Source organism: Mesoplodon densirostris, chromosome 14 (genome assembly GCF_025265405.1).
Source record: "Mesoplodon densirostris isolate mMesDen1 chromosome 14, mMesDen1 primary haplotype, whole genome shotgun sequence".
Classification (NCBI taxonomy): Eukaryota; Metazoa; Chordata; class Mammalia; order Artiodactyla; family Ziphiidae; genus Mesoplodon; species Mesoplodon densirostris.
In genome coordinates this window covers 71,985,722-72,009,408 of record NC_082674.1, presented here as the reverse complement: position 1 = coordinate 72,009,408, position 23,687 = coordinate 71,985,722, and the positions used below count along the sequence as shown (strand labels likewise).

The following is a 23,687-nucleotide window of genomic DNA, read 5'->3' as shown; positions in this document are numbered from 1 at the left end:
GCCCAGAAACATTTCTGTGATCCAACTGTGAATATACTTATTTAAAAAAAAACCTTCTCACTTAAGGAAAATATAACTATTACATATAGCCACAAAACAAAAGGGTATTCAAGAGACCTTCATTAGGAATAGCCTTCTAGAAAATGAAAAATTACAATTAAAGGACAAAAACCCCATTGCTGTGGGTTTCATGTTTTTCTTCGCCAACTAAAACAAATTCATTTTCATCACTCTCTGCATCTCCTTAAAATAAACATTTGCCCTCTAAGCGACACTCAAATGGCTTGCTACACAGCATTTGGCCCTCATATATCGTCACCCCAATTATTCTGTAACACATTCAGCTTGACAATAGCCATCTGTGGTACAATACAAAGGCACCATACAAACACCAACAGAGGCCCGGAGCCCAGACATATCTGTGGGTACTGGACTCGAAAGCCACCAGGCGCTGGCAATGCTTCTAACTTTGAGGTGGCCTTGGTGCTCACTCTCCAGCCAGCGTCCAACCTGGGCCGCCGGGAGAGAAGGGAGATCCTGCAGAGGCAGTACAGAAAGGCGGTGCTTCCGTTTCACCAACAGCAAAATCCAAAGACTGAGCATGTGTTTCTGGGTTTCATCACACCCTCCAGATACAGGACACGATGCCCAGTCATTATAAGCACGTTGTCTGTAACTCAGCAGGGCGAAAAGACTAGCCTACTGAGCACAGCGTAAAATCAGCTCTAAACTGCCTGTGCTAATAAAAACATAATAATGCAAAATGTATTTAGATCTGACATATCTCTTTCATTAAAGTAAGGTTCAATTCCTTGGCTACATTATCAACTAACAATGAAAAAGATTAAAACATAATTCTGTCAGTGAGAAAGGCAAAGTTAGTTCAGGAGTAAAAGTCTGACAAGTCATAAACAGAAAATAATTTAAAATACTTTACGGACTTCCCTGGTGGCACAGTGGTTAAGAATCCGCCTGCTAATTCAGGGGACAAGCGTTCGAGGCCTGGTCCGGGAAGATCCCACATGCCACGGAGCAACTAAGCCCGTGCGCCACAACTACTGAGCCTGCACTCCAGAGCCCACGAGCCACAACTACTGAATTCAGCCCACGCTCCTAGAGCCTGTGCTCTGCAACAAGAGAAGCCACTGCAATGAAAAGCCTGTGCACCACAACGAAGAATAGCCCCCACTTGCCGCCACTAGAGAAAGCCTGCACACAGCAACAAAGACCCAACACAGTCAAAAATAAATAAATAAATTTATATAAAAATTTTTTTTATAATTATGCATGTTTGAGTATAATCCTTTTTTCTTAAATATCCTTTTTATAAAATAACAGGCAAGATTTAAGCAAACTACTCTGGTTAGATGATGTTGCGTTAAGATACTTTTTGTTCAGACTGGACTTGCTTGAATAACCCCAACTTTAAATCAAGACTGTAAAATGTTATATATATCAAGTCGTTGTATGCGGTTAATGTTACATGTCCATTATATCTCAATTTTTTAAAAGTATGAATGACTGGGCTTCCCTGGTGGCGCAGTGGTTGGGAGTCCGCCTGCAGATGCAGGGGACGCGGATTCGTGCCCTGGGCCGGGAGGATTCCACGTGCTGCGGAGCGGCTGGGCCCGTGAGCCATGGCCACTGGGCCTGCGCGCCCGGAGCCTGTGCTCCGCAACGGGAGAGGCCACAACAGTGAGAGGCCCGCATACCGCAGAAAAAAAAAAAAAAAAGTATGAATGACTAAGCCATAAAGACACTATCTAAAAAACAAGGCTGAAAAATGTAGCTGATGTGACTTGACTCTGTTTCTATAATTAGTAAATACTTCAACACTTGCCAACAATGTGTAAATAAATGCTTGCTGTGCTATAAAGGTAAAAATGTTTGTGTTCAGTTATCAAGAAAGAAAAAATAAAGAATACTCTTTTAAATTAATCACTTCAGGGGGCTTTCCTGGTGGCGCAGCAGTTGAGAGTCCGCCTGCCGATGCAGGGGACACGGGTTCGTGCCCCGAAGATCCCACATGCCGCGGAGCAGCTGGGCCCGTGAGCCATGGCCACTGAGCCTGCGCGTCCAGAGCCTGTGCTCTGCAACGGGAGAGGCCACAACAGTGAGAGGCCCGCGTACCACAAAAAAAAAAAAATCACTTCATTATTACTCCATTTTTACAACTATAATAATCGAGTTTTAAAAAACGATTAATTTTTTTAAAGTATGAGGAACATATGATATATATGTCTGTTTCTTCTAGTACTGAAACAGCTGGTTGTAATTAGGATTAGTGCTAACAGGTTGACAACACTGCAACTTTAAGTGAGGAGATGATTAGTCACGCCATCATGGAACTGTTTAGTTATAACTTAACAGGCAATCAAGTTTCAACATAACTTTAAAAAAAATACTATTAGAAGGTTTAAATAACAAGGGATTTTTCCCGGTGCTAAAAGGGAACGATCAGAGTAGATGACATTAAGCCCCTCTCCTATTCAAAAATATCTAATTCTTTAACTCTATACTTCAAGAGACAATGGTTTAAAAACGACAATGTCCAGCTTCTTTTGGTTTCCACCATAGGACCCACTGGTTCATCAGGACACTAAGGTATTTATTTAAAGTTATCTAGCATTTGTGAAGGGAAAGAAAAGGAAACTGAAGGGATTAAGGCTAGAAAGATTTCTTTCCATAACATGTTTCTAACGTTTAAATCATAGGCTTGACCAGTATGTCTAAATCCACTTCAAAAGATTATATAAAAATGATTAAGTAAATTAATTATTCATTAAGTATTACAACACCCTTAATTTCTACATACCTGGCTTCATAACTACAAGATGCGATTTCAGCCTTTGACAAAACAGAATCAATTCCATTTGTTTGTGCGGAATCTTGGTTCTCCCACATTGATGAATCTGGTATTTCTGCTTTAAAAATAAAATTTAATGATTGTGAGTTAAAAACTGATTTTCCTTAACTTGCATTCAAGAAATTTGTTTACCAGTCCTTTCATATATAAATGTTCAATAAATTCCAAATATAGTTATCTCCATTGACATTTATCCCCTTATTTAATAAAAGAAAATCTATAACTCTAAAATGGTTTGCTTCCAGTATAGTCTTCACCAGCAGTCAGACATAAACTTAAAATAAATCGAAAGAGTTCTGTTTTAACAATCGTTTTAAAAAACATATACCAAAAGATAAGTATAAAATATCCCTTTAAGTCTGTTGAGATGGACAAGGATGAAAAGTGATCAGGAAGATAAACCCCCTCCTACAGCCTCAAAAGGATGACACAGCTCTCTGGAATGGGAAACAGTTAGTGGGAAATATAGTAAATTTCTCTGAATGTTCTTGCTGTTTCTTAAAAACTATCTGCAAAACTTAAAGCTAATTAACATTTTCAACAAACATCAAATTCCTACAAGTCATTTGATCAAAAAATAATTTAAAAGGTCATATACCGGGCCTCCCTGGTGGCGCAGTGGTTGAGAGTCCGCCTGCCGATGCAGGGGATACGGGTTCGTGCCCCGGTCTGGGAGGATCCCATATGCCGCGGAGCGGCTGGGCCCGTGAGCCATGGCCGCTGGGCCTGCGCATCCGGAGCCTGTGCTCCGCAACGGGAGAGGCCACAACAGTGAGAGGCCCGCATACCACAAAAAAAAAAAAAAAAAAAAAAAAAAAAAAAAAAAATAAAAGGTCATATACCATAAGAAGGTCCATCCTAAATCTAAGCTTTTTCTTTTAAAAACACATCAGGTAAAAGAGCTTCACAATATTATCCCCCCTTTCAGGAAATTCTACTTTTGGCTTAACAATGCATGTGCAATTAAAAACATTCCAGTGAGATGAGACTATCAATTGCTTTATAGACTACAACTCTAGCCTAAAGAGTAGAGCTCACAAGTACGTCTTATATCCAAACCAAATGTACAGATTCACGCAAGAATATGAAGGCACTCAGTCTAGAAAGCCTACAGACTGCACATCGCGTAACGTCACTAGCAAGTGAGAAACAGATTAAAACACAACTTCAGTTATGTCTCTTGGGATACTACTGAGTTCCAAGAAGAATATGCTTTAAAAACATCTATTCTCAGTCATAGTTCTACTATTCTGAACAAACAATCAGTAAAATAAGACTAAGATAGCACTTCGGCTAATTCTAGACAAATCTATTTAGAGTACAGTGTAACAACACGTAACTAACAAACCCAGCATTTATCTATTTCTTTCAGAGACATAAGGTTCCACAAAAAAATCAGCCAAGTAAAGCACCAGCAGGTAAACATGGCAGAGTGTCTGGCTTTACAAGCTGCAACAACTCTTCCTGGTTTGACCTCAGTAATCATCATCTTTCACCCAACTATGAAACCCACACAAGCAATTCTGGATTCTGGCACCCATACATACGAAGTATAAGTGCAAATCAAACTCTGAGGATTGGCATATCAATGGGGTCAAATTCCACTTGCATCCAAAATAAAATCAGCAGAGTATACAATCTGAGCCATGATTTCTGATACATTGTGACTAACAGAAGCTGTCCTAGGACAAATTAAAGACAGAACACAGAGCAGACAGCCCAGTGTTCTGAAGGGTTTTGGAAGGCTAAATATCAGCTTTAATAGTCCATTATTCTAAGCTGAAAATCTGTAAGAATTTTGGGGCTGTCAGTATCACAGTTCAACAGGGGCTGCTACTAAACCAAAAAAGAAGAGCTGAAGCCTGAACAGCCACAGCCAGCTGCCTTTCAAAGGTGCACCCGTGAGTTATGCCTTGTGAGTTATGGGGAGTTAGGTGACTTATATTCAAAGGGCTAAACAACCTAAGAACTTCTTTTGAAAATCATGGAAAAGTCATGCTTGTGGTGAGAACAGTGTCTGTGGTCCCTGCTCCCACGCCCTGCCTGGGGTGGCACCTCGTGTTCTCTCCTCTGGGCGGGCTGACCTGGTCCACAGCGCGGCAGGGTGCGTGGTCCCTCCACGAGCGGAGTGAGTTGCTTCATGGGAGATTCAGGGAAATGCAGGGACACACTGTCCTCACTGGAGGGCAAAGTAGAGAACTGCTCATCAAAACTCGACAAACTAGACGGGCACATGGAGAATGTGGAGGAACGGTTGGAGAAATCAGAGGCCAGGACCCAAGTCTGTGAAAAAGAAATCGCTGAGAATAAATCTATGACTAACACGATTTTAAAAACTGTCGTTCTTTAGAATGAACACTGAAGTTGTTGAAGGGATAGGAGACGTCTGCATTCTGGAATTCAGGAAGGGAAAAAAGGCCCCAACCATGAAATTCTGAGTATAAACGGATTCCAAATTCAAGATCGTCAATGAGAAGGCTCGCTGCTAAGTACTGCTCAGGAAGCAGCTGCCAAAGAAGCCAGGGATGGAGAGCCCTGGTTACACCGGTCTGATTAGACAAAGAGTCTCTGAATATGACAAGTAAGAAACTAAGTTGCGATAAAGGGCTAAAGATGCTATTTGTTCTAATACTTTGCCTAGACGTACAATCCAAAACGTTAGAACTGAATTGTTTTAAAAAGCTACTGTACAGAAGGCAAAGATTCTAATTCCTAAACTGATCCTCAATATTTTAAAATTTGGTGTCATATCTAATAATAGGAGCCAGAGAAAGAAAGATCAGAGAATAACAAGGAAAGAGGAACGAACAAAAGCATGGAAAAAACAAGTTCCAAGTATAAGCCTAGCTGCAACCAAACTTTGTAACAGAGGACAATCTATTCATGTGATATGTAGCAAATATTTTGGTAAGATCCTAATGGGTCAAAAGGCTTAGGACGTACATTAAAGTGAATGATACCAAGTTAAAGAAAGAGTATAAAATACAAAGTATCGGGCCTCCCTGGTGGCGCAGTGGTTGGGAGTCCACCTGCCGATGCAGGGGATACGGGTTCGTGCCCCGGTCTGGGAGGATCCCATATGCCGCGGAGCGGCTGGGCCCGTGAGCCATGGCCGCTGAGCCTGCGCGTCCGGAGCCTGTGCTCCGCAGCGGGAGAGGCCACAACAGTGAGAGGCCCACATACCGGAAAAAATAAATAAATAAATAAAATAAAATAAAATACAAAGTATCATATTCACTTTTTCTAGTGACAGGAAAATCTATTTTTGACAGTTTTCAACGGCAAGTGAAATTTCAATACTTTTCCTAATATTTACCTTCTGGTTTACCACTCACACTTAGAGGCAGAGGGAATGTGAGTTATAAAAGGTCATTACAATGTTATGAAAACCCAGGGGCTACATGGATGAACACAATTAAGTAACCAATGCCAGGGTTCTGTTTATAAACTGTTTATGGTCAGATCATTTGTGATGCGAGGAAAGACGTAAGAGGACCAGCTCTCTGCTGCTCTAAGGAGTGTGTCGATGTAGCCTGTAAAGTAAGGACACGTGTGCAAACACAAGATTCCACCCATGGGAGGAGCTCTGAGCACCGAGTAACGAGAGATGCTATGAACGGTATACACAGGGTATTATCCTTCCCTCTTTAATGTTCATCCAATATTTTACTGAGTGCCCAATGCGTGACAAGTACTGTGCATTCCCTTAAGCTACTTATTTGTTTTCCAGAATTTTAGATTTCATCTTTAAAATAATACCACACAGAAAAGACAAAAAGAAAAACCAACCTTCCACAAAACCAAACTACTAATACTTAAGAAACTACCCATAGTGTCAAATACCATAATATAACTAAATCTCAACAAGCTCAGTATTTCCTAACCTCAACACCTACTCACTTCACACAAAACATTAGAATCCTAAAAATTCTCTTAAAAGATTTAATGACCGGGAAAAGCTTTAGGAAATCTGCAGAATACAGGTACACATGAAGCATAAAGATGTATCTATAATTATTTTCCTTTGTACCTACAGCGTGTAAACAAATGACCACAACCAGCAAGAGGAATGTAATCCCAAGAAGGTTCTCAGAGATGTCCACCGGCTTTCCTTTTGTCTTAATTTCATTAAGAGCATTTCTAAAATAAGCCCGAAGTTTTATAACTGAAAACCTGAGACCTGAAATAACTGGGACAAAATTTAACTGCATGCCTTCCATTCTACTGCATATCTAATTTCTATTTCCTGATTAACATTTTTTTGAAAAACTTATTTTAAAAAATTTTGGCTTTCCAGACATCCATGGGGAAACTGATCAATGCCAAATAATTTCACTTCTAAGCAAATATTTCTCAGGGAATTTAATGGGGGAGGTGGGGAGAAACATGAAAATCTTAACAGCACTGTGATTAGTATAATTTATGATTTTTGTTTATTAATAGTCAAAATTAAGAGAGGCAAGAAAGAAGTTTCTCATATGAAATAGGTTCAACAAAGATATGGGGAATGACTGCTGGCATTTATCTTCTTATTCCAGTAAATTAAAGCCTTACTGTTTCTCACTCCACTGGCTCATACACATCTTCAGCAACACAAACTTTAGTGCCCTTACTGAGATCCGTGACCAACTTTCAAGTTGGAGAGGCTTCCACAGAACGATGTCCATGATTTTCATCCCCAATCTAAATTTATACAAAGCAAACTAATCACACCTTTTAAAACATTCTTCACTCTCTTTCCCAAGAAAGTAGCGTTATCCAATTCAACAAAGCGTAACTATAAACCACCCATTTGTACTGCTTTCGGATTTTGCTTTAAGATGTCACTGACACCCTTAAAACCCTTGAATGAAAAAGCTAATTACTTCAACTCTGCTTTTAACTCTGTAACAACAATACCAAAGCAAAATCCAGAAGTCTTCAACAGGAGCACTCTGACTTCAAAGAGGGCTCAGTATCTGTACCTGCTTTGCCTGTCAGGGTTTTATTCTGGTACCACTGCCACTCCAACTGGGGGTTAGCGCCAGGGCGCAGAGGTGCCCGGCCACTGCCTCTGTTACTTGTGACGGCCACCGGCCTTCCTGTAAGGAAAGAAAAAAAGCTAAGTACAGGAACACTGACACTCAAGAAATATGACATCTCTCTTTAGCTTTAACTTAGGCATTAATCCCTAAAAGAGCCAAAATCTTTGAAGTTATGCAAAACTCATCTATTGATAAGTTTCTCTGTACCCCCCCAAAAGTAAACTATTTATGACAATTTTGATGCATTTATTCAACTTAAAAGCAACACTATCACAGCTTTCTATGGTTTTTGTCTGGTTTCTTACAGTAGAAAACAGGCAACTCAGATCCTAGATTTATACTGGTAGGGTGGGGAGAGAAAGAAAAACTAACTGTATCTAGATTTTTAATATTTCTGGTATCAGAAAAGTAAGGTAACATCTAAACTAATCTTTATTTTTACAGCAAGAAAAAAAACTAATTAAATGTATATGTAGAGGAATCACAATCTGACCTACTATATAATCAAAGGTGAGTATATATAGTCCCGAAATTTTTGGTTTAGTTATAGTATCTTTCATGCATCGTTTCCTTATATGTGTTTGTGTTAACTTACAAGATAACTCTGTGTAAAGCAACAGCATGAATAATCCATGTGTATATATATATATACACGCACATATTTCACTGAATGCATTTGTTGTGAGGACAAAAAAAAAAAAGCATTAAAAAGTCACTCATAGGGCCTCCCTGGTGGCGCAAGTGGTTGAGAGTCCGCCTGCCGATGCAGGGGATACGGGTTCGTGCCCCGGTCTGGGAGGATCCCATATGCCGCGGAGCGGCTGGGCCGGTGAGCCATGGCCGCTGAGCCTGCGCGTCCGGAGCCTGCGCGTCCGGAGCCTGTGCTCCGCAACGGGGGAGGCCACAACAGTGGGAGGCCCGCATACCGCAAAAAAAAAAAAAAAAAGTCACTCATGGGCTAAAACCAACTCTTTTCAGTCTAAACACTCCTATCAGAACTGAAGCAGCAACTGCCCGTGATAAAAATAAAGCCCTAGTATTAACCCCAGCAGTTTCTAAGCTTTCCTTAAGGGAAAAATTCACTCTCAGAAGATAGTACTAATAGCTATCTCTTTTGGGCACAGAACTCTCAAAAATCGAGAATAAATATTTTCAGAAGTATTGACTAGGTCACAAATACCTAAAATTTCCATTAAAACGAAGACTGCACAGATGACAACATATTTGAGCAATATTCAATAATACAAAATTATCCTACAACCAAAAAGTGGGAACGTTCCCTAGCATCAGGACAGTTAATCAAGTTACTCATTCAAGAAAGCATAGTGACCCAAGTTGCAAAGACATATGCTACCATAAAATCTCCATTTATTGACAAAGTAATAATAAATATAGATAAAAATATAGAGAATGCCCAAAGCAGGTCCCTATCTACATTAGTCTTAGATGTTCAGCTGAAGAGGAATATTCTTCCCTAAAGGCCTGGTCTCTACAGGGAGGAAACAACTTTTCTAATTTCCCTCTCTTTCTTGATAATGGAGTCCAGAAAATTTGGAAGTAGGAATTGATTTTGCCAAGGAAAATGAGAATAAATATTTCTTAAAGAATACTTTGTGACCCCACAGAATAAATGTTTATAACAGTATATCAGTTTTCTTAATACATAAACAAGAATACAGACCTTTGAGATCTGGTCTATTTCGTATACCCACTGATACAAAGAAGCAATCCATATCAACATGCATTATACAGCTCTGATGTCTGGGTGAACTCAATACTGACATATTTCCTAGAAGGAAAAACAGAATGTTCAAACCCCAAACTAGTTTTTAATATTTAAAAAAAAATCAGGTCTAGTTAATTTTAGAATTACATTTTTAAATGCTTACAAGCAGAATAAAGTTTTTTAAAAAATACAGATTCCATAATAGATTACTTCTATCACCTCAAGAGAAATCAAATTTCAGTTTCTTTGGCTCTAGAAATAATTCAGAGGTACAAATTTAGTTTCCAAACAGAATTTAAAATCAATTGTGAAGACATCATGTTTTCCTAGTCTATATTCTAACAAGTCTCTAATTAAAAGTCTGTCTAAATGCTTATCTCCAAGTTATTTCTGTGGGCTGAATGGTTTATGAACATGTATAAAGATGTTTTCATATATTTAGTTCCACAGACCTAAGTCACTGTAGACGATTACTATTCTATGCAGTAACAACAGTCCTTGGTAAGACAGCAGTAAAAACGGCTCCTGTTATTGAGCGCGCTCTAAGTAGGTGCCAGGCACTGTTTTAAGAGGTTTACATGTATTAATTTATTTAAATTCTCACTACAACACTATGAGAGAAGTAAGCTTATTATCCCCATTTTGCAGATTAATAACTTGAGTCATACAGCCAGTAAGAGGCTGAGCTGGAATTCAATCCCAGGCAGTCTAATTTTAGAGCCCCATAAGCCACCACACTTCTAAAAAGTGATGACCTCATAAAGGAATTTTCCTCTGCTAGATTTAAGAATAACAGTACTGAGGTTAATCTTCGTAACAGGCTTCCAAAAACTTACATTTACTCCCCAAAATGTTGAGACAACTCCATTTACCAAATTGTGATTGTGAAAGAGTTTACCTTGTTCTCACTAGGTGCAGGGCACCGGACCTTTGTTCCTATTATCTGCCTGTACTATCACTTGTGTGCCGACAGGAAACAGACTCAGAGAGGTGAACTCACATGCTCTGCATCGTAAGAGTGGCAGAGGCAGGATGTGGACTCAGGCTATTATCTAACTCCAAAGCCAGGGACTTCCTTGCTACCCTCTATATTTCCTCGAGAAATCATTTATAAAATAAATCTTAACAATTATAAGTCTGCTGTATAAAAGTATTATACACACATAATGTAAACAACTCAAAAATAATGGTTTTAAAGATTCAAGTCATACAGAATGCATACACTAAAAGCCTACTGAATGCTTTCATACAATATAAAAATCTCTCATCTTATTCCCATTCATAGAACTGATCCATAATAGCTCTTTGAAGCTTTCAAAATTAAACGACCTTTAGGTAACAAGGCCAAGGCATGATAAAAGGAAAATCTAATACCTATAACATTATTTTGAAATATCTCATAAATAACAAAAAGCATTTGGAATACGTCAAACACAGCAAACATAACAGAAAAAACCCACATGGAGAGGTTCTATCACATTGTGAGAGAACCATGAGCTTCTCTCTGCACCTCAGTTTCCACAGCCATAAATTAAAGGGTAATGCTAGATAATCTCTGAGATCCCGCCCCAGGGGGAGCCCATGTAATCCATAAAAAGCAACTAAAACCTCAAACCAGATACCAATTTATAATGACAGGCACAGAAATACAGCCTGTTATTGTTGGTTCTGTTTGTTTCTGATGACAAGAAAACTATTTAAAAAACAAAATACAATTAACCAACCTACTTATATGTGAAAATACTTAATCTCACTAAAAGCTTACCACTATAATAGCTATTATGTCAAAGTTATTTAATTATTGATAAATCATTATGACGCAAGCTTTTAAAAATTAACAGTTACTCTTACCAAACCAATTCATTCTTACAGGAGTTTAAGCACTGAATATAAAATATGTTATATTTTACAGTTCAAAACTTCAACAACTGATAATGTCTACAGGAAGAATGAATGCTCAGAATCCCAACCTCATTACTATTTAAATTACCTAAAAATGTTCACTTAGCCACACTCAAATCTAATTTTGTAGAAAATTTTCAGTAAGAAAGCTTTCTATCATCTGTTACACTCACTGTTACTTACATAACCTGCTATTCCCAAAGACTTCCATGTTACAAGACCTTAGTACTGACCAGAATACCAGTGACAGATGAAGAACAAAATGATCAAGCATGATTGTTTCTTAAGAAAACGATTTTAGTAAGTATCTACCTGGGTCAGTTACAACAAATGCAGACCTGCCTGCTTTCATTTTTTTTAACTTTTCCCTTCCTGGAAAGATACCACTACTTTGTCTCTGCAGGGTACTGACAAACTCAGTCAACTCGCACTTCCACGTGGAAATGTGGTGCAGTCTCGAGCGCGAGTAGAAGTCCGAGATGAAGTGGCAGGGTCTGGGTGGCACAGAGGGTGCCGCCTCGCTCGGTGAAGGGACGGAAGAAGTGCTCTTTGTGCTTGAAGGCCCCTGAGCAGTGCAGTGGTGAGCACCATTGACTCGAGTGCTGCTGTGCAAAGGTGACAGGGAGAAGGAATTAGTTCTGTGCGGATTCCGCGGAGCATCTGTGCTTCTGGTGCTTTGCTGGGACTGTTGCACAGCGCGGTCTCTGAAGCCGCCGCCGCTCCTCTCGGCTGCTTCCTCCTCATGGGCAGGGTCGGGGGACAGGCTGCTGGCAACACCGCTGCCCCTGGGCACCAGGCAGTCCTGTGTCTTTAAGGCACCATTAGAGCTATGAGTGTGTCCGTTGCAAACGGCACTGCCATCTCCGGGATGTGGAATTCCGTTCTGTTTCCTTCCTGGGAAGAAGGGCTCCGGCTCCACAAAACCCAAGTCATTATCTGCATCTCCTTCATTCCAACTGTTCACTCCATTGACTCTGACTTCATTTTCTGTCTCAATCTTCTTAATTATGTGATTTCTGGGGCAGGAAAAAAAATCTGTTTAAATGAATAATGTCTGACTTTCAGGCTAAAACAATTTTCCATTTAAACACTGTCTTAGTGGTACACACTTTTAATATTCCCTCCACCAAATCTGAATGATTAAGGCACACATTTTTTTCATTATTGCTCTTCTAATAAAAGATAATTCTTTGCTAAACTGAAGGAGCAAGGTAACTATGAAAATTCTAGCACATTAACAGCCTATCAGGTTTTTGTTTTTTTTTAATGTCAGACACTCACAGAGAAGAAAACAGAATAGGATCTTTTTCAGACTGAAGAAAAATCCAAGAAATTGTTTTCAATTATTTTTCCCACTATAAATTAACTGTAATCTGTAAGCTTTAAATATCCAGTTTGTAGCACAGTGTCCGGCATTTACTAGGCAGTCAGTAAGTATTTGCTAAATTAATACAATATGAATAATTCCCGTAAAAATGGGTAAGAAACCTTATTTGAATTCTTATTCCTATTTTTACTTTCAGTTTTATGTAAGGCACTGTTCCAACACATTAAATCCAATACTGCTACAATCCTGAGGCTCGTTACTTTCCCCCAGGAAATGACTGACAGACTATATTCACTAATCCATTAATAGGGTCAAACTGTTGCACAAGTAGATAAAAAGTAAAAAAAGTCAGGTCAATGTGTATGGTTAATTCAAAAAAATTCATACCTAGAAAAATGAGGATGTTTGCCCTATTGACAAGGGAATTAGCATTTCATTTCTAAGAAAAGCATTATTTAGATACCAGGGTGGTAGGTCCATGGCAATCTGGACCAAGTGTCCTGATGACAGGTTTATAAATGCAGTAACTATGACAAATGTTATGTTAAATTCACATCCTGGCTCTTCTAGATGTCTGCTTGGTAATGCTCTGTAATAAAGACAACATTCATTTGCATTCAAAAGAATCACTAAGTAACAAAAACAAAAATCTGAATTACAAAGCAGTAATTCATTCTACTTAGAAAAGTCCACAGCATTAGTCCAATCACAGATCAGGCTCCACATGAGGGTGCCACATGCAGCACCAAGGCATAGGTCAGATGACCACAGCAGTACCAGGTTTAATCTAAAGTTCCTGCTCCTAATACCAACTGGGTATATTAGTCATGACAGCCTGACTGCACAGAAAACCACGCATGAGCTGGATGCGAAACAGCACCACCCATTTCTGGGTTGGCTCTGGCTCTGGCTCTGGCTGACCATCTCATAGAATCTGACAGCCAAATCTGAGTAGGTCCTATCCTCACAGATGACCCCACCAGTGAAAGAGGAAAAGATGACCAACGGGAAACGATTAAGAGAGGAAGGAAAGAAAACCTCATTTGATATATGTCAGAGAAAGTCTGGCCCTTGAGATAGAGAGCAAGGGAGCAAAAAGTCACATAAAGGAATTTCAAAGAAATTTATAAAATGCACTGAACATGCCAAAAATAAAGAACACAGAAAGCAACAAAAGTGAAGTCAGAAAAGTCTTAAATCTAGTTTTCTATGTCATAAATATTAAGGTTTTTTTTACTAGCAACACATGCAACAGAAATGCACACATTGGCAAGAAAACATACTGCTCATACCCATTCTTTCTGCACTACGGTATTTCAGCCCAGACAAACGGACATTTACAAAGTAGCTGTACTAGAAATATATCACGAGTGGATATACATTTACTAGGCAACAGCATAAATGGATCAATAATTTAAATCTGATAGGTAAATTCTTCCTAACATCAACACAAAGAAGAATTTCAAAAAAACACACACATATGTATTTTCTTTTATTAGTGAAGTAAGAAAAAAATGAAGTTGTATATTCAGAAGCTTTTCTGATATTACTTGTACACCTTGATGGTACTAAAAAAACAAAATTAAATGTTTTAGGTAACATGAAAAACAACTGAATACACTTATAAGTGAACCTATAAGTTAAAGAACAAATGACAACAAAACTACAGAAGGTAGTGACACTGGATCATCCCAAGTTAATTAGACTCCTGGTCTTTTGGAAAAAATATTATCAAACTCCCAAAGCAAACAATTTAATAAATAAGGGGAAGGCTAATGATAATGAACCATGATAATGAACTACTACCTGATACACAAGTTAAGGCAACACACCAATTAACTGTGAAGCCAATTTACCCAGGATTACTGCAATTAAATCTTAAGTCAAAATATTTTAAAAAATCAGACACATGGAATAAAGTCTAGATTCACCTCTAACTCTATAACCTTGAGGGTCATCAACTAAATTTTAATTGATATAAAATATTTACCAATTTAGAATTGTTACTGATTTAGAATTTTCCAAAAATAACCTAGAAGTGTTAACATTTTCATTACCTGTCTTTCTATGCAGTAGCACACAGCAAAACTGTAGCTGGAGTAGTTAGTTCAGTTTTCGAGAAAGCAATATTCTATGGCAAATTACTTGTGTCAAAAATAATTACTGCCATGAAAATCCATGAAACATTTTACTTCTAATAATTTAAGATCCATTGGTTTAACATGGGAATCTAATGACAGTGGAAAAGCTTTCTTGTTTACGAAACTGTCATGATAAAAATAATTTTTAGGTAAGACACGCTCCCCTGTACTTCAACAGGATTAATGTAGATGAATAGCCAGTTTTTATATTTGTTTCTATCTTCAGCAGAGCAGGGGCCATTCTCACTGCTAAAAACCAGCTGTGTAGTCTCCCCAACCTAGACAAACTTACACCCTGTCGTTGAGCTGTTTGGTGATGCTGCTGGGACCTGGTACAGGGTCCTCAGGTTTGCACACAGGATTAAAGTTGAGACCTTTCTGCGTGGAGGATTGCTTGCTGTACAGCTGATACGGAATGTAGGACAGGAGTCGTCCGGCTTTGATGCTAGGATAAAAAAGTAACACCAATTTAAGAGTTTAATACTTGGGGAAAAGGAGCTTCACAAAAAATCAATGTTCTCAGTGACAGGAATATTTCACCAACAATAGGCCATCTCTTTTTCTAGTTTATTCCTTCTCCCTTTGTTTTAGTGGTCCTAAGACAATCCTCCTTATTAAACACTTAAGAATGAGGGCCTCCCTGGTGGCGCAGTGGTTGAGAGTCCGCCTGCCGATGCAGGGGATACGGGTTCGTGCCCCGGTCTGGGAGGATCCCATATGCCGCGGAGCGGCTGGGCCCGTGAGCCATGGCCGCTGGGCCTGCGCATCCGGAGCCTGTGCTCCGCAACGGGAGAGGCCACAACAGTGAGAGGCCCGCATACCGCAAAAAAAAAAAAAAAAAAAAAAAAAAAGAATGAGACCTTCTGCCCATGAAAAGGCACATCTGAAATTTTAAAAATTAGTAGCCAACCATCTCATGTTGAGGAAAAGAAAACAGACTATAGAGTAGGAGGAGAAAAACTTCAAGCACAGAGCTGGACTAGTGGATACTGTAATCGTCATGACTTTAATATTTAACCACAATCCTTCCCCCCCAAAATTCGCACAGAATCATCAAGATCTTCTCAAATCCTATCTCACATATTAAATTTTTCCAGAATAAGGGAACTGGATGAGGATTCCCAATTTCCAAGATTCATGTTAGGTCTATTAAATGTGAAAAACTGTAAAATAAAAGGACAAAATAAAGAATCTCAACTTTAAGATTAACAAGTAATTTATACTATCTTATGTGTGTAAGAGCAACAGAGACAAGGCCACTTGAAGACAGAACTCTGAGAGGGCAGAAGCTATCATATATATCTATATATCGTCTTCCAAATGCTCACTATATATGCATCAAACACCACCTGTAAAAACGAGGGGAACAGCAGTATTATAATACTAGATTAACTGACACTTCCCAATGCCTATTATACTTCAGAACTAAAACTGATTTGATTAAACTGAGTTTTGCTTTCTAATAAACTGAGTTACACATACGGTTACTGTATCTTTAAAAATAGCATTTTCAATTCAAATTTTAAAACAGCCAACTAATATGCTTAGGCTAACATCCAAATTTTAAAACAGGCTCCTTAAGTATCAGGAAATATTTCAAAGCACATGTGTGGCTTTAAACCTAAAATATATATTAAGAAAGCCATCCTTTAATTATTTAGAAGAAAAATAACACAGTAAAATACTTTTCTTATTATCTGACAAATCCAAGAGTTTTGACATTTTTATTTTCTCAAAGCACACTCCACAGAACTTAAAAAAAAATGACTGAATTGGCTTAAAACAAACAAAACCCATTTAAAATATTAAGTCAACAATTATGAATACAGAAAAACATACTGATGATATACCCTAAAAATGAAACTATACCATATTATAGACTATGTCCTTTATGTAATTATATCAATATAAAATCCCACCTAAACTGCCTTCAGCTTTAGGTGGAATTACTAAATATGCTAAACTACTAATTTATGACAGTTGATAACATACTAGTGACAACACACTTCAATTTTCATTTATCTAAATAAATTTACCATCAGGCTAAAAGTTAGTTTTATCAAGATTACAGATTACATTCAAATACTAGAATTAAAATCCTAAAATTAGACCATCTATTACCTTATTTTTTAAAAAAATTTTTATTGGAGTGAAGTTGATTTACATACAATGTTGTGTTAGTTTCAGGTGTATAGCACAGTGAATTTTACTTTATACTTTTATCAAACTTAACTTCCTTTAGCAACTGATCTTAACTGCCTGGCTACGGACCTTTGTCTTCTTAGTTATTACCTATCTTGCCTGCTCTCCCACCCTCAGAAGCAGAGGGACTTAGCCCTAACCTTAGCCTTCTGCCTCCTCCATGACACACAGCACAGCTGTAAGTAAGGGGTAAGTGGAGACTGAAACTGTGCTCAATATGCCAGCTGCACATCTGAAGTAAGACCAACGTGCAATGAAGCCAGGACACGCTCCATTATCATGCTGGCTTCCCCCATCCTACTGACAGCTTGCTGGGTGACCCAGACGCTACAGGTGCTCTCTGTGGTCTAAACTGACCGTACACGACTCCTAACAACAGCCATGTCACCCAGCAGAACTTAAGTCTTACATAACTAAGTCCGTGGAGACCGATATACAATAAGAGCCAATTTAAATACTGCAGGTCTCTAATCAGACATCCTCAGAGATGCCCAGTAAAAGAAACTAAAGCCCAGTGCACTACAGAAACGTTAGACAAGAAATTCTTTTAATTTCAAGCCCAAACCACTATACATCTGTGTATATTCTTAATTATCCCTGCTTATCCATTTATCCATCTACAGATATATGAAGAGAAACATTATCTGACAGTATTTTTTTTTTTTTTTTTTTTTGCGGTATGCGGGCCTCACCGCTGTGGCCTCTCCCATTGCGGAGCACAGGCTCCGGACACGCAGGCTCAGCAGCCATGGCTCACGGGCCCAGCCGCTCCGCAGCATGTGGGATCCTCCCGGACCGGGGCACGAACCCGTGTCCCCTGCATCGGCAGGCAGACTCTCAACCACTGTGCCACCAGGGAAGCCCCTGACGGTATATTTTTAACAGATCTTCTTTTACAAAGTCTCTCAGGGATTCATTTCTAACATTTTCTAATTTCACTGCTTATCCTAAGCACAAAGGAGCTGTATTCATATTTTCTACCATTCTTCTTACAAAAAAAAAAAAAAAAAACAGAGCCAAACATCAAAACCCATATTTCAAAACCAAATGGAGCTTCACTTTACCAAAAGATATAACTACATGGTTTCTTTATATACTGAGCTTTCTTCCCATGTACACTGAAAACAGATTCTGATATATATGAAAGAGCTTACATTCTATACAATGTATCAGGCACATACTCATTGCATGTGAGATATTCACTTACTTTGAGGAGTTTTAACTCTTGGTTTGTCCTATAGCCCCAGTAAAGTTATCTACAGCAGAACTTTGTTCTTCAAATCATTTCCTATTTCCTATGCTGAAAATGAATTTACACTGCCAGTTATAACCAGAGTCTGGGAGATTTTGCAAAAATTAAGATACAAGAAAAGTCACTACATTTCTATTCCAAACTTTTTACTATAACTGTAGCAACAGCATCTTCTTTAGATGAAGCAATTCTGCACATCAAATGTTTGTATGGTTCCAGTCAACATCCCAGTCATTCTCTATTAGAAAAACCATATCTGACACTGTATACCCATGTGCCCATCCATTCACGCACCTATCCTTCTTCCTCATTCAAAAGTGGATTTAAGGCAAGAAAGGATCTAATTATGTGCTAAGGACAAACTGAGCTGTTTTTGCCTATTATTCTACCATTAAGCAAACATTATTCTTTACGCATTCAAAATTAAAATTCCCTTTGCCACCACCTCTCCCATTACCCAAACTTTCCAACCACTCACCAAGATCCCACAAGCTCAGAAAAGGAAATAACAGCTATGAACATATGTATGTAACTTTTTGCCCTTTATCCTTCAGGGTCCAGATTGCTTTTTAATTTTTACTACAGATACTGAGAGAGTTAAGCTATTCATATTCATTCTTTAGCTCCTGAAGACCAAGACTCTATTTTCTAATAAATATTACCTACAACAAGTCATGGGGTGGCGGGGAGACTGAAATGTGTACTGGTTAGTTGGCCAAGTAAAAATAATTTGAGAAGAATTCTGTAGTGCTGTGAGAGAAAAAAGTAAACGACTCAAGATTAATTTTTTTTAAGTCAAATCTATACTGGAAACTAGAATCACACACATTTTCTATGAAGAATAAACTGAGGCAAGACACAAAAATAACATAAGGGGAATGAAAAAAATCATGAGATAAAATTGCAACCAACTTTTGAGTTGCATAAGCACTCTAATATTGACCCTGAGTGTAATTAGAAACAAAGTTTCAGTCCATAGGAAGTATGAGATCTTCAGAGCATCACAAGCATGTGACAAACGTGCTAACATTACAGGTGGGGGCTTAGGAAGAAAGGACACACTGACTGGGAGCCAGTCACCCCCCACGAGAAGACCCGAGTTGGCAACAACTGGACCCTCTCATCTCACATCAGAGCCCGTGAGAATCCAACCACAGGAGGCAGGTTCCCACGCCACAGAAGACTCAGCACAAAATGAACGAGAACAAGATGGACTTGGAATAACTCAGGACCATGTTTTCAACTGTGCTCAGGCCTGATGAGGCAATGAGGTGAACCACAGCAGCTTCTATAACTACTTCACACTTCAAATTTCAATGTAAAATTGTCTGAAGAAAAGGATTAAGAGAAAAATTTGAAAATCACTAACTTATACTATATACAAACATAAGATTTACAAAGCAAAGCCTTCAGTAACATAATCTCAGACCTTAAACTAACGCACACAGGCTTCTCATTAAAGGACTCCCCTGCCTCTCGGAAGTCATGACCCCATAATCATGCCTATATTACCTCGGGTTTAATGGCACCTACACAGACACCAGGGAATTCTAATCAAAGCAAAGTAATCATCCTGCACACTTATAAGTGGTAGTCGCTTTTCAAACTGCTCAAACTAAAAACAGGAAAACTAATTATAGAAGAGAATATCATGTATCATCCATTAAACGGCTAATGTTCAAATTTTTAAGTATAATAAAATCTCATTAAAACACTGCTGAGAAGGAGAAAAGATGAACAAGACTGGGATTAGAGTGTGAAAGAAAACAGCACCGTGATTTAACATGGAGGAGCCCATGCTTATGACATCGTAGACACAAGGCATTTATTTCATATATTAGGGTACAGCCCAGACTGAACCATTTCCACATAGGCCAACTCACCTATAACAACTTAATTAAATGGCAAAGAGCAGACCCAAATACAAGTCAGAAAATCTGGGTTCTGAATTCTGTCATTCTTAGGCAAATCAGTTAACCGTATTAGCCCTGCCTTCTCATATATAACATAAAGCAAATAAGCCACATAACCATGATTCCGAAGTCACTTCAGTTATTTAAAAACAGATAATTAAGCCTGACTTCAAAGTAAAATAAAATCCATTAAGGTGTATTTTATAACTTGTAACTGTCTCAGGTGCATTTTCTATTGTATTATCTCTCTAGCAGCATTCAGCACAAAAAAGAAGAACAGGTATAAAGAAAGAGCTGTAATGAAGACCACCATTTTCTAAGCAAGTCAAGTCCCACCCAACAAGAGCTCTTTTCACCACCACTTTCCTTACCCATGGATCTCCCCCACCCCCTCCAAAGCCACAGTAATATCCCCAGATCAAAATTCTTGCCCTGGCACAATGAACGGATTGTCTTTAAGTGACAACACACAGTTAAACTCTGGAATGATACTAACTTTTTATACCGAAAACGTCACAATTTATTTTTAAGAAGACACACAGCTAAAAGCTAGGTTCATTAATCCTATATAATGAATGGATAGTGGCTGGGTCCTGGGAACATAGCACAAAGATGTTCTAGGGATGGACCTTCAACTTAATCTGCCAAGGCTTAAAAAACCCTAATCTATAAGAATATTTGGCTTTCCGGAAGACAAATGCACTTTTGACCTTTTGGAATTTATTTTCTGATACTCGGTGATGTTTATAGAATAAAAATAAAATAACACTAGCTTCTTACATATTATGCCTCTGCAATGCACAAGGCATTGTGCTAGGTAGTTTGCACAAATTATTCCTAGTTGTCACATAACCATAGTGGGTAGACAACAGCCTTCTGTCTGAGGAAGAAGGTTTACAAATGAGGAAACAAAGTTCAGGATGGCTGCGTAGCTATTCCCATTACACAAGATCACAGGGACCCTGAATTGCTGAGTTGGGATGTGAACCCAGGTATGTCTCCAGAGCCCAAGCACAGCCTTTCCACTATAATACATTGCCTCTCACGAATCTTTGCTGCTGTGTCTGCTATACAGAGGAACAGAACAATTCTATTTAATTATTTTTTAAAAAAATTTTTGGTTGCGCCACGTGGCATGTGGGTTCTTAGTTCCCCAACCAGGGATCGGAACCACACTCCCTGCACTGGGAGCATGGAATCTTAACCACTGGACCACCAGGGAAGTCCCGAAACCTAACAATTCTAAATCTACTGAATAAATTAATGGAAGGTGTCAGAATTAATGAAATATAGGATAAGAAAAAAGCTCGGCAGTTGACTTAAAAAAAATAATTTCTAAGTTTGTTTCATTAACACTCCATTATACAGTCTGACCATTCTCTCATATACTGATTACAATCTATTCATAAAATTATGACTTTAACACTTTCACTTTTAACTTTCATAAATCTAGCAATCACTCATATATATTATATATGAATCACTCAAGTTCTGGCTCATCACCAAGGTTCTAGATGACATATTTAACCTCAGGAAGTTAGTATGAATGGCCAGCGCTGATTTACAACACACCAATTCCAAACCAGCAGCCAAGGAGCCATACTAACTGAAAAACAGGTACTAGTAATACTGCAAACTGCCGCCCACTCCTAGTATTCCGGGTCCACATTCTCCTGATCTTCCTTCTTCCCCCACAGCATGTACAGACTTTTAACATATGACATAAATTTACTTATATACTATTTATTATCTGCTTCCCCTTATAAAATGTAAGCTCCAAGAGGTAGGGGAGGCACTCTGTTCTGCTCACTGATGTACTTCCCAAGTACACAGAACACTGCCTACTGGTAACAGGTGCACAAATATTTGCTGAGTGAACACAGCATGCTCCGTCAACCCCTCCCATCGCTGCTTCCTGCCGCCCACCTGAGTCATCTCCCCTAACTCCTGGGAGCTGATGTTGCAAGAACACTAACATCAAACCCCAGGCCACCTGAATCATCACGCGAGGCTAAGGAGCACAGTGGTGTTTCTTAAGACATGGATTACTCTTCACCCTTAAGTTAAGAGGCAATGCAAGTCAGATAAGGGTTTATACCAGAAAAAGTATTCCAATTTTTAAAACTCATTAATTTAATTAAAAATTAAACTTACCTTTCCACAATCCATTCTGGTCGAATTACTTTTTCTCCCTTTAACTCTTTAATTTTGGCATTAGGAAGATTTGTGGCAATGATGTGTGTTGTTTTGGATCTGGAATAATACACATGATATTGGCCTCCATGCAACATCATTAGCTTTCTCAATTCCTCAGCAGATGGATCTGTAAAATTAACAATAAAACATGTTAAAAGTTTTACATTAAGAAAGTGGAGCCCTAGCTGAACAATCCCTTAAACAGGATGATTTAAAGAACGTATCACTGGTACACCTTCTCCTTGGCTGTGTTGCCAGTAAACAAAGTTGGGAGGAAAATCACAAAGTGATAAGAGCTATTATGCCTTAGCACATCCGACTCTCCTGGCTGCTAAAGGCACAGTCAGCCAACACAAAAACATCTACTGCCAAGCAATGCCCAGAAAAGCAGATAGGCACCTCGAGTAATGAATTAAATACTGATAACAGAGCAAATATTTAAAAAATTTCGACTACGTTTAGCTTTATTGACCTTGACATTTTTATCTTATGTTTAAAAATACTTACTATGAGCACACTTACTGTGGAGCTTATTAGTTAGACTTTACTCCTGTGAAGCTTAATAACTTAAACTTTTATTTAAAAAATATAAGGGCTTCCCGGGTGGCACAGTGGTTAAGAATCCGCCTGCCAATGCAGGGGACACGGGTTCGAGCCCTGGTCCGGGAAGATCCCACATGCCGCGGAGCAACTAAGCCCATGCGCCACAACTACTGTGCCCACGTGCCACAACTACTGAGCCCGTGTGCCACAACTACTGAAGCCTGTGCACCTACAGCCTGTGCTCTGCAACAAGAGAAGCCAGCGCAATGAGAAGCCCGCACATGGCGAAGAAGAGTAGCCCCCGCTCGCTACAACTAGAGAAAGCCCACGCGCAGCAACGAAGGCCCAACGCAGTCAAAAAAATATTCAGTAGACACTGTCATTCTAGTAGCACCAATATATATATATATATATATATATATATATATCAATTCTATTAAAAAACATCCACCTCTTTGTAGAACAAAATAAAACTGTCATTTACTGCTTTATAATAATAAGCAGGTTAAAAGAACTGAGGAAAGAAAAGTAACATTAATTTAGCACCTATTCCAATCATGTACTTTCCATACTTCATCTCACTTAATGCTCACCA

At 38.7% G+C, this 23,687-nt stretch overlaps 1 protein-coding gene across 10 annotated transcripts in view; it reads right to left on the bottom strand.

Annotated features, from left to right (window-relative positions):
• REV1 (REV1 DNA directed polymerase) overlaps positions 1 to 23,687 on the bottom strand; it is an 82,180-nt gene that overhangs the window by 24,581 nt on the left and 33,912 nt on the right. For 7 of the 10 annotated variants that reach the window (XM_060117171.1, XM_060117173.1, XM_060117172.1 and 4 more), the window contains 6 exons: positions 22,508 to 22,676; positions 15,279 to 15,431; positions 11,831 to 12,534; positions 9,572 to 9,679; positions 7,831 to 7,947; positions 2,816 to 2,924 (listed from right to left, as the gene is read on the bottom strand). In XM_060117171.1, coding sequence (XP_059973154.1) covers positions 2,816 to 2,924; positions 7,831 to 7,947; positions 9,572 to 9,679; positions 11,831 to 12,534; positions 15,279 to 15,431; positions 22,508 to 22,676 — 1,360 coding nt within the window. Of the gene's footprint in view, positions 1 to 2,815; positions 2,925 to 4,950; positions 5,113 to 7,830; positions 7,948 to 9,571; positions 9,680 to 11,830; positions 12,535 to 15,278; positions 15,432 to 22,507; positions 22,677 to 23,687 lie in introns of those variants that run through there. The other 3 variants (XM_060117167.1, XM_060117174.1, XM_060117175.1) reach the window with 3 other exon arrangements.